This window comes from Crocodylus porosus, unplaced genomic scaffold (assembly GCF_001723895.1).
Source record: "Crocodylus porosus isolate Cpor-Errol unplaced genomic scaffold, CroPor_comp1, whole genome shotgun sequence".
In the NCBI taxonomy this organism is placed as follows: domain Eukaryota; kingdom Metazoa; phylum Chordata; order Crocodylia; family Crocodylidae; genus Crocodylus; species Crocodylus porosus.
Genome location: NW_017728886.1, coordinates 100,178,498 through 100,196,950, shown reverse-complemented (window position 1 = coordinate 100,196,950; position 18,453 = coordinate 100,178,498). Strand labels below are relative to the sequence as shown.

General features: G+C 44.0%; 1 protein-coding gene across 1 annotated transcript in view; it reads right to left on the bottom strand.

The window, feature by feature from the left end:
- The window catches only part of TGFBR1 (transforming growth factor beta receptor 1), a 56,206-nt gene that overhangs the window by 2,551 nt on the left and 35,202 nt on the right, over positions 1–18,453 (bottom strand). Inside the window, exons 5-7 of the mRNA XM_019536356.1 lie at positions 16,829–16,985; positions 10,331–10,455; positions 2,300–2,430 (exon numbers count right to left, since the gene is read on the bottom strand). Of these exons, the coding sequence (XP_019391901.1) occupies positions 2,300–2,430; positions 10,331–10,455; positions 16,829–16,985 (413 nt within the window). The remainder of the gene's footprint in view (positions 1–2,299; positions 2,431–10,330; positions 10,456–16,828; positions 16,986–18,453) is intronic.

Below are 18,453 nucleotides of genomic sequence, written 5' to 3'. Positions count from 1 at the left end.
ATGCATTAATGCGTTTTGCGTTAATCGCACAAGTTAACTGTAATTAACCGACAGCCCTAATTAAAAATCAATTAGCCAAGACCTATGACAACTAGAAAATAAAAAAAGGTACAGTTTGTCCCTGGAAGACACGTTATCCATAACCTTCATTTCTAAATCTTGTAAGTGGCCCCCTGATTCTGGGTTTCTTATATGAAATTAAAGTCAGAATGCTCTTGATCCATTCTAGTGATGGATGTTCTATAAAATACTCAAGACAGGAAAAGCTCACAGTTCTAATTCAGCAAATCAAAAGCACCTGGTTAACTTTATGGCACATGACTTGTGCTACAGACTTCACTGGGAATTCTTACATACTTAAATGGTTTGTTGGACTGAGAATTAAGTCCTGAATTTGTAGGCTAGGGACAGAAATTACACATAAACCAGTGTAAGTGATTGGAAACTGGTTCATATCTGTAATCCAACAAGTTCAGTGCACATAAACTACTTTCAAGATGAACCTGGATGGATTTAGTATCAGTCTTGACTGATCTAGGTTAAATTGGTTTACTGAACTTCTGTCCCAGATCACCTCCAAATTCAAGTTAAATTTGAGTTCCTCAGTTTCCCAGGATGCTTTGCACCTCCCCTGCAAACCCCAGGTTGTAGGGAAGGCAAACTAAGGTTGGTTCAAACTGGCTGCTCCAGTAAAGCAAGGAGGCAAGCTCTTGTGCCCCCTGGCTTCTGGCCTGGGCCACTGCAGGCATGTGGCTACATTTCCAGAATCAAAAGTGAATGTCTGCTCACTTGCTTAATGGTTCAATCTATGCAGCTTAACCTGTGAAGATGAACTGATTCAGCCTTAGGTTTTTTTACTACTTGTACTTTGCCTTAAACTGCCATGGTAGCGGTGATGAATTTTACCATTACTGAATCACCAGAAACTGCCTCTGCCATCTGCTATTTTTCACAGTATATACAGCATATAATAACAAATCTGAAGAAGTAAATAGTAAGGAGACTGGGTGAGCAGCAGTAAGTTTAATGTGTTAAGATACTGGAGACTTGATGCTTGTTTTTGTACTTCCAGTTGAAAGAGAGAGAATGAAGAGAAGAATCTAGTCCTCTACATTTTACTCACAGAATTTAAAGCTTCATTTGAAGTACCGTATTCATATTCAACCAACATTAACAAGCCTCAATGGGATTAAGCAAAAGAAAACTAAAGCCATTTTACTTCTGAATGACAGCCCACAATCCACACAGGGGTTTAATGAGTTTTAATATTTCAGGAAGCATAACGAACTTTCTTAACTCTCCTCATGTAAAGAGTTAGTTTTTCAGTCAAATTCACATAAAAGTGTCCCTGCCTCATTTTCCATTTAGTTCAAAGACTTTATTCTGACCTCTGAAGTTTTCTAGACATTCATTTTAAAGAAAGCTTTGACTGATAACAGAAAATAGCAATTAGTAAATAATCCACAATTATACATTTTTGCAACTCTTATAATCTCAGGTCCTGAACCATATGGCAAACAAAATCTTGCCTCAAGGACTGAATTTTTTAAAATTTCACTGAACACAGTAAATTTTGGATACATATTTCTCTCACATAATTTCTTCTTAAAAATGGTCTATAAAAGTATTTTGCTAGAACTTTTTGCCAAAAGGGCTACTGCCAGCTGAGTTACATCAGTAATAGTCCTAGATTAAGCAAGAGTCTGGTAGCTTTCTTTATTTCTGCCAGTATGTCACGCGTGTCATGTTTTTGTTGCTACAATGTGTAAGCATAGACAGAGTCAGCAAATGGAAAAATGTGGATTTTCCATTACATGCATTTTCTCATACTTTTACAGCTACAAGCCAGTTGAGATTTTCTTTGTTCCTTGGTATAATGTATTCCAGGCAACTGTCACGCATTTATATGATTGTGGAACAACAGACTAGAAAACTTGCCTCTGGAACATCTGTTACTCAGTGAGTTCTGTTTGAATTATAAGTGATGACATACGTGTATTTGTTGATATTTCCCAGAGAATTGTGTATTGTCATTTATACTCGCATATGAACTTCAGTTACTGTTGAAAGGAAGGATCTTAGAACCGTCTTGTGGAAAAAACTTAAACTAGCCTTGCTAAACGTGTTGAATCTCAGCATACAAATCTCATTAACAAAATAATACTGTGCAATAAAAAAACACTTAGTCTCAAACACATTTCCTTGTATTCTGATTTTGTTGAAGGCAGACATCAAAATTCATCACAGCTTCAGTTTATACTTAAATTATTTTTGTTTTAGCACACTTAGTAATATTCACCTCACAGCTTTGCCATCTATTGGGAATATTGGGCCTCAGCTTCTGCTCACAAACAACTTTCCTCATTTCTTCAACTGAGGGATCTGACGGGACTAGGTCATAGTATGGTAACTGGTAATCTTCATGAATTCCTGTAAATGTTAAAGAATTATTTAATGCAAGAACAGATGGGTCTTTTTATCATTTCTTTCTGCTGAACACTTATCTTTCATATAGTATTTTTTACCAGCAGACCTGAAAGTTTTTTATAAAACAAAGGTAGCATCACTATCCCATTTCACAGATTGAACTACTGTACTTACTCAAATATAAGACTACTCCCCCATAATTAGATTCCAGATACAGAGAATTCGCAAATGTTGTAATTTTCTGGGTACGGAATCTAATTATTGGAATTTTGCCTTGAATTCATCATGGTCCCACTGCTACAGCAAGCAAAATAAATCTGGGAAGGGTCAGATAGCCCTGTTTCCCTCTGCCTCCTCACAACTTCTACTTACAGCCCCTTCCCTCTCCTTCCTTACCGTCAGAACTTGATCTCCTCAAGCCCATAGGCAAATTTGAAAACAGTGACCTTGAAGTAAACATATATGTAGTAATTTGCACACAGGCAAGTTATTAGGGGTACCCATAGACTTAGTTATGGAATCCAGCATTGATGCAGTTTACCTTTTTTACAACTGCTGCATGTTTTAATGCAGGTACTTCATAAACATACTTTGAAGCAGCACTTATGTATCTATTTATATATAACACAAACTATGCATAAAAATCCAAAGTCAAAAGGCTTCCAATTCACCATACAGTTCATTGGGCTGGGCCCCACCAGAATAAACAGTGTTTCAAGCCAAGGTGACCCCACAAAACTCAGCACTCCAAATACCCACCCCCATAAAGGATCCATGTGCTAATTAGCGCCCCTCCCCCATGACTGGAACCAGGCATTCTTGTCACAAGTCCTGGAATCCTCCAAAAAATGTTTATGCAGAGAAAGTGCAGAGTAATAACCTGGTCTGGCTCCACCTCATGGAGGGTGGGGCCACACTAAGTATATGCAACAGGCAGTGAGAGAGGCCTGAGGCATTCTGCATGAACTGTCTGGTGATGTCTGCCAGGTGTTTAAGGCTGAAGAAACAGGAATCACTGGAAAGAGAAAAGAAATGTGAAGCTCAGCTGTGGGAGTGAAGAAGTTGAAATGTATTCAGAGTAGTGGCTCACCGTGACTCGAAGAAAAGTTGATACCAAGAGGGACTGCACAATATAGAATCATAGAAAATTAGGGTTGGACGGGACTTCAGGAGGTCACCTAGTCCAACACATCCCCAACTAGATCATCCCAGTCAAAGCTTTGTCTAGCAGAGTCTTGAAAACCTCAAAGGATGGGAGAATCCACCACCTCTCTGGGTAACCTGTTCCAGGGTTTTACTACCCTTCTAGTGCGAAAATTTCTGGTGGACTCTCTCCATTTTTTCTACATTCTTTCTGTAGTGCAGGGCCCAAAACTAAATACAGTACTCCACATGTGGCCTCACCACTGCTGAATAAAGGGGAATAACCACTGCTGAATAGAAGGGAATAGTCACTTCCCTTGACCTACTGGCAACAAAGCTACCAATGCAGCCCAGTATCCCATTAGCCTTCTGGGCAACAAGGGCACACTGATGGCTCATTCAGCTTACTGTCCACTGTAACCCTCTAGTCCATTTCTGCAAGACTGCTGCCCAGCCAGTCAGCCCCCAGCCTGTACTGGTGCATCGGATTCTGTCTTAAGTGCAAAACTTTGCACTTGTCCTTGTTGAACCGCATGAGATTCCTTTTGGACCAATCCTCCAATTTGTCTAGGTCACTCTGAATCCTAGCCCTACCCTCCAGCATATTATCTTATCACATGAGTAGATAACTGTAAGGCTAACTGTACTCTTTCCTGCATTAGTAGGTGCATCATGAGCAGGTCTAGGGAGGTGATACTTGCCATCTATGTGGCATTGGTGAGGCCACAGCCGGTGTACTGCATCCAGTTTTGGGCGCTACACTTCAAGAGGGATGTGGATAACATGGAACAGGTTCAGAGGAGGACTACTCATATGGTTGAGGGCCTGTGGGTAAGATCTTATGAAGACAGATTGAGGGACCTGAATCTCTTCCCGACAAGAGAAGGCTGAGAGGTGATCTCATGGCTCTCCACAAACTCATCAGGGGAGGGGTCAGCAGGGAATAGGGGATACTCTGCTTACCGGGGCACCCCTCAGGGTTACTAGAAACAACAACCATAAACTGAAGGAGAGTAGATTTAGATTGGACATCAGGAAAAAATTCTTTATGGTGAAGGTTGCCAAAATATGGAATGGGCTTCCAAGAGAGGTGGTGCTTTCCCCTACCTTGGAAATGTTCAAAAGCAGATTAGACAAGCACCTGGCTGGGGTTACTTGACCTCAGTGCTCTTTCCTGCCCAGAGTAGGGGGTCAGACTCGATGATCTGCTAAGGTCCCATCCAACCCTAGAAATCTATAAAATCTACTTCTCCCCACAGCTTGGTGTCATCTGCAAACTTGCTGAGGGTGCACTCTGTGCCACCTTCCAGGTTGTTGATGAAGACATTGAACAAAACTGGCCCCAGGACCGACCCCCTGGGCCAATCTACTTGATACCAGCTGCCAGTTAGACATCGAGCCATTGTTTACTGCTCTGAGCCCAATGCTCCAGCCAATTTTCTATCTACTTTATAATCCCTTTATCTGGCCCATACTTCCTTGGCTTGCCTGCAAGAATGTTGTGCGAGACTGTATCAAAAACCTTGCTAAAAATCAAGGTACACCATATCCACCAGTCTCCCCGCATCCACAGAGCCAGTCATCTCATCATACAGGGCAATCAGGTTGATCAGGCATGACTTGCCCCGGTGAATCCAGCCGACTGTTCCTAATCACCTTTTTCTCCTCCAAGAGCTCAGAAATGGATTCCTTGAGGATATGCTCCATGATTTTTCCAGGGACTGAGGTGAGGCTCACTGGTCATGCCAGGGCTGGGGAGTAGCATAAAGGCCCATGGCTGTGAGGCCAACCACTCATACCACTCCAGTAACCTGTAACGTGGCCATGGTGAGATGACACAATCAGCAACCACAGACCAGATGACAAGGGATCCCCCTGCAATGAGGCCTGCCCCAACACAGGACCCCACCCCAACCAGACATGACCCCCAAGCTCCAGGAGCTGGCGAGCATCATAGCCCAGCCTCTGGCACGAATCTTTGAAAACTCCTGGTGCTCTGGTACACTGCCCGAAGACTGGAAGAAGGCCAATGGGAATGTTTGTTCACCAGAGCACCCCAAGGGATGATGAGGTCAAACAGTTATAAACTACTGCAAGACCGTTTCAGGCTGGACATAAGGAAGAATTTCTTTACTGTCTGAGCCCCCAAGGTCTAGAATAGCCTGCCATCGGAGGTGGTTCAAGCACCTACACTGAACACCTTTAAGAGTAAATTGGATGCTTATCTTGCTGGGAACTTATGACCCCAGCTGACTTCCTGCCCTTTGGGCGGGGGGCCGGACTCAATCTTCTGAGGTCCCTTCCAGCCCTAATGTCTATGAAATCTATGAAATCAGCCACCTAATGGAAGAGCTCTCCAAGGCCACCACCTTTGAGGCATTGGAAGCCTCAGTGACCCAGCTCACTGAAGAGCTGGCAGCAGCTGCTCGACCCTGGCAACCCCAGGGAAGCAGCAGCCTGGCAGCCAGGACTGCCCAAGATGTCCTCAGTGCTGTGACCTGGAGGCAGCTTCCAGGATCCAGAACCTGTACCAGGTCAATCACCCCAAGGCAACGTGGGAGATCCTGGAGGGTTCCTCTGCATTCTGCCAGACCCCTTGGGAGACCCTGTTCACCTACTTCAGTGGTGTATTCATTCAATTGTATCTTCAACCCCCAGACAGAAACCGTTGCCCCAAGCCCTGCATCCATTGGACCCCTGACTCCTGTCGGCTCTGCAGAGGGATTCAAGGCAGACTCCACATCCAAGGAAGTGGAGGCCCATGTGAGCAAGACCAAGGACACTGCACCTGGCAAAGATGGCATTAGGTACAGCCTACTGAAGAAGAGACCCAGGTTGCCTTATCCCGATGCTGCTCTTTAACTAGTGTAAGGGAGTTCAGCTGCCTGCCCAGCTCCTGGAAGGGAATGGCAGAATTCATATACAAGTGGGTAAGCTGAATGACCTGAGCAACTGGAGGCACACGGCCCTGTTCTCCACAATCTATAAGCGCTATGCCAGCTGCTTTGTGGCCCAGATCACCAGCTGGGCAGTGAGCAAGAAGGCCATCAGCCTAAGCCAGAGGGCCTTCCTGTCAAACAACGGCTGCTATGAATACAACTTCACACTCCAGATTATGCTGGATGACACTCAGAGGGCCAGAAAGCAGTGTGCAGTGGTATAGCCGGACATCTCCAAAGCCTTTGGCTCCATGCCCCACTGTCACATCTTCAACACCCTCCAGATGCTCAGGATGCTGGATGGGACCATTCATTTTGGGTGGAAGCTCTATGACAGCTGCACCACCAACATCTGGTCACTGGAGGGCGAGAAGCATGACATCCCCATCCAGTCCGGAGTGAAGCAGCATTGCCCACTCAGCACCATTGTGTTCAGCCTGGTAATGGAGCCGTTTCTCTAAGCAGTGGCAGGAGGCCCCAGCAGACTCAACCTCTACAGGCATAAGCTGAGCATCTTGGCCTATGCGGATGACCCATTTCTCCTTAACAGCGATATCAAGCAGCTGCAGAGGATGTTGGACATCAGCTCCAAGGCATCCAAGCGGATGGGGTTCTGTTTCAGTACTGCCAAGTCAACTACAGGGAGACAAGCGCCATCCTGGACACCACTGTCACCATCCAGGGCAAGCAAATGAGGTACCTGAGAGATGGAGAGAGTTATGTCTACCCATCAGACACTGGATAAAGCCGGAGGAGACCATTTGTGGGATCATGCAGGATGCTCACAAACTGGATTCTTTCCTGCTGGCCCCCTGGCAGAAAATAGATGTGGCAAACACTTTCCTTATCCCCTGTATTTTCCTCATCCCCTGCATGCATTAATCCTGAGGGGCTCAGTGGTTCCCAAAGCATCCCTGAAGAAGTTGGATGCTAGGATCTGAAAGCTGCTAAGGAAGCGGCTGCATCTCCTGCTGTGGGCCAGCAATGAAATCCTGCATGACCCCTACTGGCAGGGAAGCATCAGCATGCCCACATGGGTGACCTGTGACACTGCAGTGGTCACCCATGCCTTCTGCCTCCTGACCTGCCCAGATGAGATGGTGAGCAGCATAGCCGCCAGTACCCTGAAGACCACCAACAAAAGGATCACAAGGCAGTGACTTGGCCACCTTCCTGAGCAGCTCACTGGAAGAAGAGTTTGGCTGAGACAGCAGGAACTTCTCTCTGCTGTGGAGTTAAGCCCATAACACCTCATGCCACCTCAGGAATCACATTAGCTGCAACTGGACTTGGACCAAGGAGTAGCAGCAGCTGCGAGTCTTGCTGCTCCTAGCCCCCCCATCACTGTGACCCTGCATATGAGGACCTTCTTGGAGAGGTTCCTAAAGGATGCCATCTGAGTGAAATACACCAGCGACTTGAGGGTAAAACCTGGCCAGGACAAGGTCTTCGAGTTCACCTCAAAACAGGATGCAAACAACTGCTTCATGTTCAGTGGGAGCTTCTTGTGGTACAAAGACTGGTGCTTCATCCACTGTGCCCACCTCAAGTGCTTGCTGTTCAACGGTGCTGCCTGGTACAGGAACCATGACAGAATATGCTGACCATGTGGCTGCGAGGCAGAGATCCTCCCCCACATTCTGTGCACCTACAAGCCCCACACCCAGACTGTGACAGCTGTGTCACAATGCTGTCCAGGACCAACTAGCCAGAGCCATCCTGGCCTCAGCAGGGGCTGTGTCTGTTAATCACACTGTCACAGGCTATGAGAGCCAGCTATGCCTGGACATTGTTACGACTGACAAGGACAGCAAGTGTGTCATGATGGTAGATGTCACTATTCTGGTCCAAGAACTGGCAGCAAGCTTTAGTCAAGGCCCAAAAACAGAAGCAAGAGAAGTAGCAGCTGCCAGCAGACACCTTGAGGAGCTGGGTATATGAGATGACAGTTGAGGCACTGATCATCAGGGCACTGGACCCTAACGAGTGCATCCTGTGCACCTGACGCTTATCTCGCCACTACACCAAGCTGATGCAGCACCTCATGGTGTCCAACACCATCCAACGGTTGAGGGACATGTATGTAGAACATGTTATGTGACAATGCCAGTACATGGACTCCACCCAACTATCAACTAAAAGCAAAGCAGAAGGGACCATCTGCCCCCCTCTTCTCCCTGCCGTTGCACCAAATCACCCCCAAGGAGTTTTAATTCTGGACTCTTCCCCACCCCCATAACTGTATTCCATATGTTACTTGTAACTGTAGGCATTTTCCAAACCATCTCCCTGTTACAATGTGGTACTGTTATGCTGGGTCTCCTGTATATTCTCTACTTTGTATCACACCCCCTCCACCTCTTGGCTTAGTTGGCTGCATGTTTCATATGTAACTTCATTGCATTCCTGCCCTTATCCCCATCCTCTGCTACACAGGCACCTGCTCAGCTCTTTCTGTTTCCTTGTGCTTTGAACTTTGTCATTTGAATTTTAATATTTTCTAATAAATTACATTTTTGGCAAAAAGGGGAGGGTGTCAGGGCTGGCTCTGGCCCTCCTGGTGCTGGCTTGGTATTTCAGGACATCCAGGTCTGGTGCCAGCTCCCTCCAGAGGGAACATCTGCTCATACAGGGCCACATATACACAAAAAAAGGTTCCCATCATTATGTTTGCCCAATATGGTCCACATGTTTTACAGTCATGCTCATTGTTGACTGCATTTAATCAGCTTCACAGTTGGTTTCCATTGCTGACAAAATGCTGCTTTTGGCAGCAGTTTAATGATAGATCATGTATTTAATGAGGTTGCCTTGTATGCAAATGTAAGACAAGGTTACACCCCCCATGCTGACTGGGGGAAAAAACCCTAAATTTCATATTTGAGTACCTCTATTCAGAGAGCTCTGTAACATTTACTAGTAAGTTTACTGCTTTATGAGAAATGTGGCCATATGCATTTAAGCAAAAAAATTCAGGTGTTTCACTAGTCATGAGACAGATAAAAATATTCATGAATTTATTTAAATAGTCTAATTTATCTAGTACCTTTTTATTCTGTGTATAATGAGACTTTACCACAACTTCAATTATTCAAAGATAAGAAATAAAAAGTAGCAACTTGTAGACTAAAAATGAAAAACAGCAATATGACTTATTTAGTTAAAACAACATGAACAGAAATAAAATCACATTGTCACTGCCTTTAAAGAAGCCCCATCTTTCTGTTTTTATTGTAAAGTTTTATTTGAAAAGACAATCCTTTCGAAAGTATAAGAGGTGGTGCTTTAACCTTATATTGAGGGATTTACACTTGGGAGTTTAATTCTCTGACAATTATAAACCATGGAAGAATTTTCCATTTTGGATTTTATTTGCTTAGGAAAAATGGGAACTACACATCTGTTCCTCCATATAGCTATACAAGTGGACGGCTTATAACAGCATGCTAATCTTTAAATAAGGTACTGCACATTGCCTACATGCACTGTGTCTAGTTCTTACCTGTGCATGCAGTCCCTTACTTTCAAGAGCATTAGCTTTTCACTCTTCCCTTACTAAGAGCTCTGGGGACAAGTTTGTCACTACTGTAGGCAGTGACATATTTCATCTACTTACATCTGATGGGCAGAATCTGACCATCATTTATGAGATTCAAAAAAAAATATGACAGGAACAAATACTACACCAGTTGATATAAGCAGGAGACAAACAGCTTAAAAACAATGGAAAATATTTACTCAATAATCACTCAAAACTTCAAATTCTGTAAACCAACCACAGTACTTTAATATGCTCTCTATAAAAGATGACTGTTACGTACCACCAATTGAACATCGCCGAGCTATTTCCCAAAACACTAAACCCATTGCATAGATGTCAGCTCGCTTGAATGACTCAAAGTGTTTCATATTTATGGAATCATCTAGAACTTCAGGAGCCATGTACCTATTAGAAATAAAGGAAACAAGATAGCTTTTACACCATGAAATATTACAGAAGCAAGATTTAATAGCATTATTTTCAGTTCTGACTTGTAAACAGTTAAACAGGAGCAAATCCACCATGGTCCTCAAGTATTATATTCTCATAAATGCCACTTTGAGAGCAGAGACATATACCCACGAAGTCTTCACAGAGTGGGAGAAGTGAGAGCAAGCAGCACACCTGAATCACCCAACAAAGAGATCACTAAGGATGAATGGTAGCAGCAGATTTTCCCACCTGAAACACGAGTAGAAGCAATTCACATCAACACTTACAATGCTGGGTCTCTGACTGGTTTTGGGGAGAACAAAGAGAATGGAGGCATGTGGAGATAGGAATAATCCCTAGACCATTTAAGGTGAAAGGAAGAGAGATTTGGAGTTTTCCTGGAAATACTGGGAAGGAAGTAAAATGGGGAGAAAAACCAACTTCAGGGGGCAAGGTTGGAGAAAGGAATGGAAAAAGGCGCCTTACCACTGAAGTTCTTTGAGATATGGTTCTAAAGTGGTTCTTTGAGATGTAAATCAGCATGGAGTTCACCATAAAAAAACCACAATGCTTTGTATGTATAAGATTGGATATTTTAATAACAATGTCCATGTGGGCTGCAGGTGCCCCGTGCCAACTTATACTCTTTTAAAAGGGCATAAAGAACAAGTGGACATACCAATCTTAGTTTCCTTGCTATATAAAGCCTATGCTAGTTTTGGATTTAAGAAGCCAAAAAAAAAAAAAAAAAAAACAGGGCTGGGGGCAGGTCATGGGATCTACATTGACTACCAAATGGTGGCCAGCCTTTATAGAAGGTATGCCTCAAAAGTAAGCTCTGCCCTCTCTCCCCAGATGCCACTATGACCCCTTTCCTCTGTCCAATCCATTGCTCTCTCCTGCCTGTCCTATCTGCTGCTGTTCTCCCTGCCAGATCCGTCATGTGCCACACAAAGTGGCAGGCTGGTCACCCCTGGACCACAACATCTAGAATAAATTTGCAGTAGCTGTGATTAGGTACTATTTCTTTTCAAGGAAGAGTCAATGTAAAACCCACTGAAAATAAACTAGGAAGTGTTAACTACTAAGGATGGTAGGAATAAGGAACATCTGTTGTACCAGTTAAGCTTCCATTGTTGCATCACTCTCCCAACTTGTCAGCACTGGCAGCTAAATCTAACATAATGCTTGGCAATGTAATTTGTTACTCCACATTCCTGCCCTTCAGATCTCAAACTGACACATTACAGAAGAGACAGAAGATGATGTTGCCTGAGCTTTAGTTGAGTAAGGTTTAATGATTAGTATAAAAGGTAAACCAATCAACTGATAGCAAGGTAGAACACAGTTAGCCATTTCAACACTCTCAATGAGGTGATGGCGTGAACTACTGAACATCCAACTATAGGTATTAACACAAGGGGCAAGAGTGAATGACTTCTTCTTTTCAAGTTCATATAGCAAAGTTATATGTACATCAAATAATTTATTTTCTCCCAGTGACAGGTGTGGAAAGCAAGCTAAAGCTGACTGTTTAGATGAACACCCAAGAGCACTTCAGGAATGGTCTCAGCACTACCTTCTTCCTTTCAGAATTTCATACAGAGAGTTTGGCCAAAAAGGCTTAATGTTCAGACACACTCCTGGTTGAAGTAACAGCTATCCACAAGGCATTTACAAGTGTGATGGTGCAGGAAGCAGAGCAACAGAGGTTTGAAACACAGCTCCATGAGTGTTCAGGTGAACTAGGGCAAGATCCCAGACAGGATTAAACACTCTGATTAGTGGATAAAGTGTATAACTGCCCTCTAAGAAACACAGATATTGCAGAATGAGAAAAGAAAGCATGACTGTACAACAGTATAGCAAGCCAAAAATCACCATGAGGCAGACCCTAATAAAATCAGAAGGAGAACCAGACATGTTTCAAGTGCAAAAAGACCTGGTCCAGGCTTAAACCATAAGAAACACATTCTTCTGGTAGTTGTTTTTCTGCTCTTAAGTGTATTTTGCAAACCAGAAAGGATTGATCATTTTTTGTGCTACTCAACCAATCAACCATTCTGTGACATTCAATTATGTCTGGCTTGGGTAGAGAATTTGGTCATAAAGTTGCAGGGTCAGGTGTAAAGATTGGATTGGTGTATGTAGTAGGCTTGTCAACGAAACGTGTCCCATATAGTGCAAAGATGTGCAAATGAACATGGCCTTGTTTCATGATTTTGGAATTTACTCTGAGTGTCAAGGGATTTGACTGAAAGAATATAAGGAGTGTGTGACCACTGCAGAACATGGGCATCTGGTTACAGTTCTGCAATCAGACCCTTGAACAAAAGTTCTGGTATTGAACACTGACATTGATGGTGAACATATTTTTCACTGAGGTTCTACCACTCTAGGAATATCAGTTCAAACTTCCACAGAAACCTCTTGTGATTCATGATCAATCACTCAGAGTCTGCTAGGTGGTTACTAAGACATGGGGAACAATGACTAGTCTCATCCTTTGTTCTTAGAAAGCAACACGTCCTCAGGTTTTACAGCTTCCAGGCAAAGTGGAGATGAATGTTCACTGTCGCGGGGCACTCCCGTGCCCCGCTCCTAAGGAGACGCCACCCCGGGAAGCGGAGAGGTGTAGCAGGGCGAATAGGGCTGCTGAAGCGCCCTGGAGCAACACAGATTGCTAGGGCAACCAGGCAGGTCATGTGGCCAGGGCCAGGCCCTTATAAACAGCTAGGCCAAAGCCTAGCTAGCAGTTCCCTTCTGGCAGCCGCAGGAGCAGGAGCTCTGTGGCTGAGCTGAGCGGCCGGAGTTGGTGGTTGCAGCCTTAATTTACTGACCAGCTGTGATGATGCTAGGGACGAGAACACCCTGATGAGAGGTAGGGTTGGGAGCCCTAGAGGGGCTCGGAGTTTACATTACGAGCAGGGAGGCTCTGTGGTGATTGTGTTACAGCCGTTTGGGCTTGGCTTGTGTTATAGATACACCGGAGGACCAGGTGAGGCTGTAGGGGTGAGAGGAGGCCTCACGGGAGCTCCCCAGCAGCTTGGGGGTTCCCAGTGCCCAGCAGGGGCACAGTGCCAGTGGGGCACAACTGTCTGCACCGGAGTGGCGCGGTGTACGGGGTTTGGACCCCAGCCCATGGGGGCGGCAGTTTGCCCAGTGCGGCAAACGACCCAAGAAAGGGTCAAGGGGCCAGGCACGGCTACGGCCACCTGAGCCCCAAGCACGGGAAACGCGCAGCACGAGAGGCGCGGTATAGGCCCCAGAGAGGGCGAAGCGCGAGGAGCGCGGTATAGGCCCCAGAGAGGGCGAGGCCCCCGAGAGGGGCGAGACGCGCTAGAGGTGTGGCCAGAGGTCCCGAGAGGGGCGAGACGCGCTAGAGGCGCGGCCAGAGGCCGACAAGCCCAGGGGTGCCAGAGAGAGCACCAGAGGGCAGGGGACCACATAACGTCCCGGGGAACAGCTGCGAGGCTTGGGGCGTGCTAAAGAGGAGGGTGAGAGTACCCCCACTTTGGAACGAAGGTGATACCAGCAAGGTGTCGTTAGGTGTAAGTAGGCAGCCTCCCATTCTGAACCTCAACATCAAAGACGTGGCGGGCGAGCAGAGGGTGCCGGATCACCCTAACTGGCACGGTAAGGCGGTGCTAGCAAGCTCACGGCCGCTCGCGGGCCCCACCCCGTGACATTCACCTTCCTTGCTTTGCAGTGCGCTACATAGAGTGCTCTGTCTGGATCTGCATGGAAGAGTTTTGAAACGAGTAGAGAGACCTTGAAAGCTTGCCTGAGGGCTCTGAATTTTCAGGGTTCAAATCCACATTTCTGATCTTCTAGAAGGTACCATAACCACCAGTCAAGGACAATACTTCTGTTGGCATTATGCTACTGTGTAGCATAGGTAAGAATTCAAGATTCACCCAACTAGAAGAAAAAAGAGCAGCCTGATTCAGAAACCTAATGCTTAGGGCACTCACGTGGGAAGAGAGTCTTGGTTTCCAGTCTTTGCTTTCAGAACTGTTCCTGTATTTTGCACAACACAGTCATTGGATAAAATTCAGAAAAAATCATATGCCCTGGACCCTGCAGATGTGGTAGAGAAACCTGCATGTATTACTGATCCATAATCAGAAGAGGAATGCACATGAGGAAGTGTACATTCTTGAGGGGAATTAAGTCACTGTACAAAACGACTTTTAAAGGAATCCCCCCTTTGAAAGGAAAAAAAAGAAGATAAAATGGTAAAACACCCATTTAAGATTTCTGAAGAGAATAATGGATCAGTTGTTCCTTGAGCTGGTCTTGGAGGGTCAGAACATCTCTGTCTTTTATAACCATGCAAAAACCTGAAGGAAAAGAGATGCATACAAAATGCAAAACCCAACAGAGACTGCTATTCAAAATCTGAGCCCATAAGTATAAGGCCCTTGCACATGTTCTGTAGGATCCAAAGACTAACCTTAAGCAGCTGCTTCTTTCAAGTGTTTGCCTTTGAGAAAAAAACTGACTTATTCTTTTTGGGAGATAGAAATATACCACTATATTTAGTTCTGTGATTTCTCGCATGTGACTGGGTTTAAAATGTCTCAACATCAGGTTTATCAACCACTAAATGTTATTACCTTTGGCTGGCATATGCCTATGAACTCTGATGAGATGTACTACCTAACACGTAGGCATGATTTCTGTCCTTAACTGGTCATGAAATGGAAGTACCAGTAGTTTTGAAACTTCCTTTCTAGCAATATTTCTGTTTTAACCCTAGACAAGGAATGACGACAGAAGAGTCTTGGACCAATATAATTATTCATTTATAAAAAATAATTTTGTAATCTAGAATTAAAACATTAAAATTGATCCTTAAAAGTGAAATTCCCTGAAAGTGATTACTCAAGAGCATATTCTCTTGAGTAAAATAATCTTAGGTCATGGCAGCATCCAAGTCGCACTGTACTCAGAAAAGCAATGCTGGAAGAAACCTCAGGATGCCATCTAGTTCAATCCCCTACTCATAGCAGTATCGTCCCTGTCCAAGCCATCCTAGACAAATGTTTATCTAACCCCACTCTTAAAAATTTCCAAGGATGGCAATTTCACACTCCCCACCCAGGTAGTCTGTTGCAATACTTATCTGCTTTCATACTTAGGAAGTTCTTCTTAATATGCAACCTAAATTTCCTTTGCTACAATTTAAGACTGTTCCTTCTTATCCTGTTCTAGGCAGCCACGAAGGACAGCTTACTGATATCCCCTTTTTAAACACTGTTCATGTATTTGAAGACTGTTATAAAATTCCCTCCCCCACCAGTCTTTTCCAGAGTAAATCATCCCATTTCTTTCAAATTTTTCTCATAAATCATGTTTCCTGGACCTCTAAACATTGATGTTGCTTCCCATTTGCCTCTAATTCATGCACATCTTTCTTGAAACAGTGCCCAAAAACTGGACACAGTAGTCAAGATGAGGTCACACCAGAGTTGAAGGCAGCAGAAGAATCACTTCCTTTGACTCAATTTTTAAGGGGAAAAAAAAAAAATACACAAGGAACTTCCTATGCATCTACATCCATACAAGCAAAGTCCTATATCAAGGTCTTAGACTTTCTATGAGCTGAGTACCCTACTCTGCACCATTCACTTACCATATACTTAGGGAGATCACACATCCTGGTTTGGCCAGGACAACACTGAATTTTTAGGCTGGTCCCAGCTGGCTGGTCAAAATTAAAAATGAGAGTCCCATAATTACAAGGGCCTGGGGTACAGTCTGGGAGGGAGGCACAGAGGCATGGTGCACCAGGCAGCTCCGTCTCTCTGCTGGACTGCACCTGTACCCCTGCCCACTGGCCTCTGCTACTACAGCAGTGCCACTGACTAGGGGCGTGGGGGAGGTATGGGGGAAGTGCCTCAGATTTCCTTATGGTCACCTAGCCATCCTCAATATGGTTAGTTCAACCTTCTCCTTCCAGTCTATATATCCTACTCCATCTTATCTTCATGACTGCCCTAAAACATGTGTGTAACAGTTTGGGAAACTGGATCCAATGGTATCATTGTATGATACCATCTGCAGGATTATAATTCACATAAATACTGATGCGCCATAACCCAGTTTATGGTTTAAGACTATAACTACTAGCATTTTTTACAGTGCTCTATATATAATGTGGTAAAGGCCCAGAGCCAGGCAAGACCCATGCACTTTTCACTGACTCATCAACTGGTAATGATGGGTCTATGAGGAACCATATCTGGTGTAATTCACAAGTTCCTGCTGTTGTAATTTGTACTATACATCTCTTAAAAAGGAAGAAGAGAAAGAGAAGAAATAGTATGATACACTGTTATACCTCTTTGTGCCCACTCGGTGGTTTGGGGCAATATCAATTGTGTCAGTTGCTGAATCGTGTCTTACTGCCAATCCTAAATCTGCAATACAACATGTCCCATTCTTTTTTACCAATATATTTTTTGATTTCAAATCTCTGTGAGCAATTGCTGGTTTTCCTGCAGGGAAAGAAGGAAAAGTTAAAAAAACCCCAATGCTACCTAGTAAAAAAAAAATATATATATATATAATATATATATATATATTCAGCAAAAACAAGTCTTTATCAGGTATCATGAATTCAATGTAAAAGTCAAGATGAATTAAAGGATGTATGCAAAACATTCTGTGTGAAACTTTATAGTATCAGATTTTAATTGATTTTTTTTTGACTAAAACAAAAAAAATATTTTTTTTTACATTTCTTACTAAAGAACAGTAGTGGAATACACTTAGAACAATGCATTCATATTCTATTTTAGGAATATTATTCATATGAATAACTTTTTTAAAAAGGCATACAAAGATGGTGAAACTTTTGCATGAAAGCAATGTTTAACAAAATAGAAACTCAATACCCAATTGGGACTCCTAGTCACTAAAACACTGTACACATGTACTATCTTATTGTAACTCCAATCACATTAAAACAGTGCTTTCATTGTAAATTTCTGTGATCAAGTGCTTATAACCTTGAGCAATAATTACCATTTGTGATTAAATCTTACAATTTAATGCTAATATGCAAGAGCATATATCCATATCCAACCCTATAAATATTTCAAACAGAGACCTTCTTTTAAATGAAATTAAACTGTAGCCCACCAAATGCTTCCATAAGGAGGGCTTGCTGGGATGGTGACCAGACTCCTTTGGAAACTTGCAGCTGTGATGGGAGAGATGCCCTGAACCTGTAGGTCCTGTGTGGTGTTTACAGTCAGCACAGGGGTTTTGTTTGCCACACTTCCTGGGTAAGGAAGTTGATGGGGCTCCTTATCAATTCCCAATTGCTTGTTTACACGCATCAGAACTTCCTTACCAAGCACTCATTTGAAAAGACTGCCTTTTCTTCCCCAAGAGCCACCAAAGTAGGTTTACTCTCTCCAGGAGGTCCATCTCCTTTGGCAATAGGAGAACTTATACGGAGAGGCTACCCCAGCTGCCCTTCACAGCTCCTGTCTTTGTCACAGGGTCACAAGAGCAAGGAAAAGGCACTCTGGAAACTCAGGGCAGCCAATGGAGCGAATCTTTGGTGTAAATCCTTACCAGCAAGGTGGCTACAACTAACTCCCATCCCTCACATTCAGAAAGACAAGTGGAGAGGACAGTCGAAAACCTTGTGGCGGGGTTATCTGGGGAAACACCCACATTAACTGAAAAGCTATCATGAACCTCAAGATTGGCTCAGGTTCAGGGGGTGAAGTGTATGTGGAAAGGACCTGTCACCTTTTCCTGCTTATCTTGGGAACAGATAACAAAAGCAGAGATTCCCAAGATGGGAAGCGGACACATGTTGTGGAGTAAATCACTTTAAGATAAAGTCACAAAAGTTTAACAGGGGGCTTTTATGTCAACCCCAACATGACCGCAAGGAAACTACTTAGTGGCACAGGCTCAAGTGCACTGATGCCGCCAATGGCATCCTTC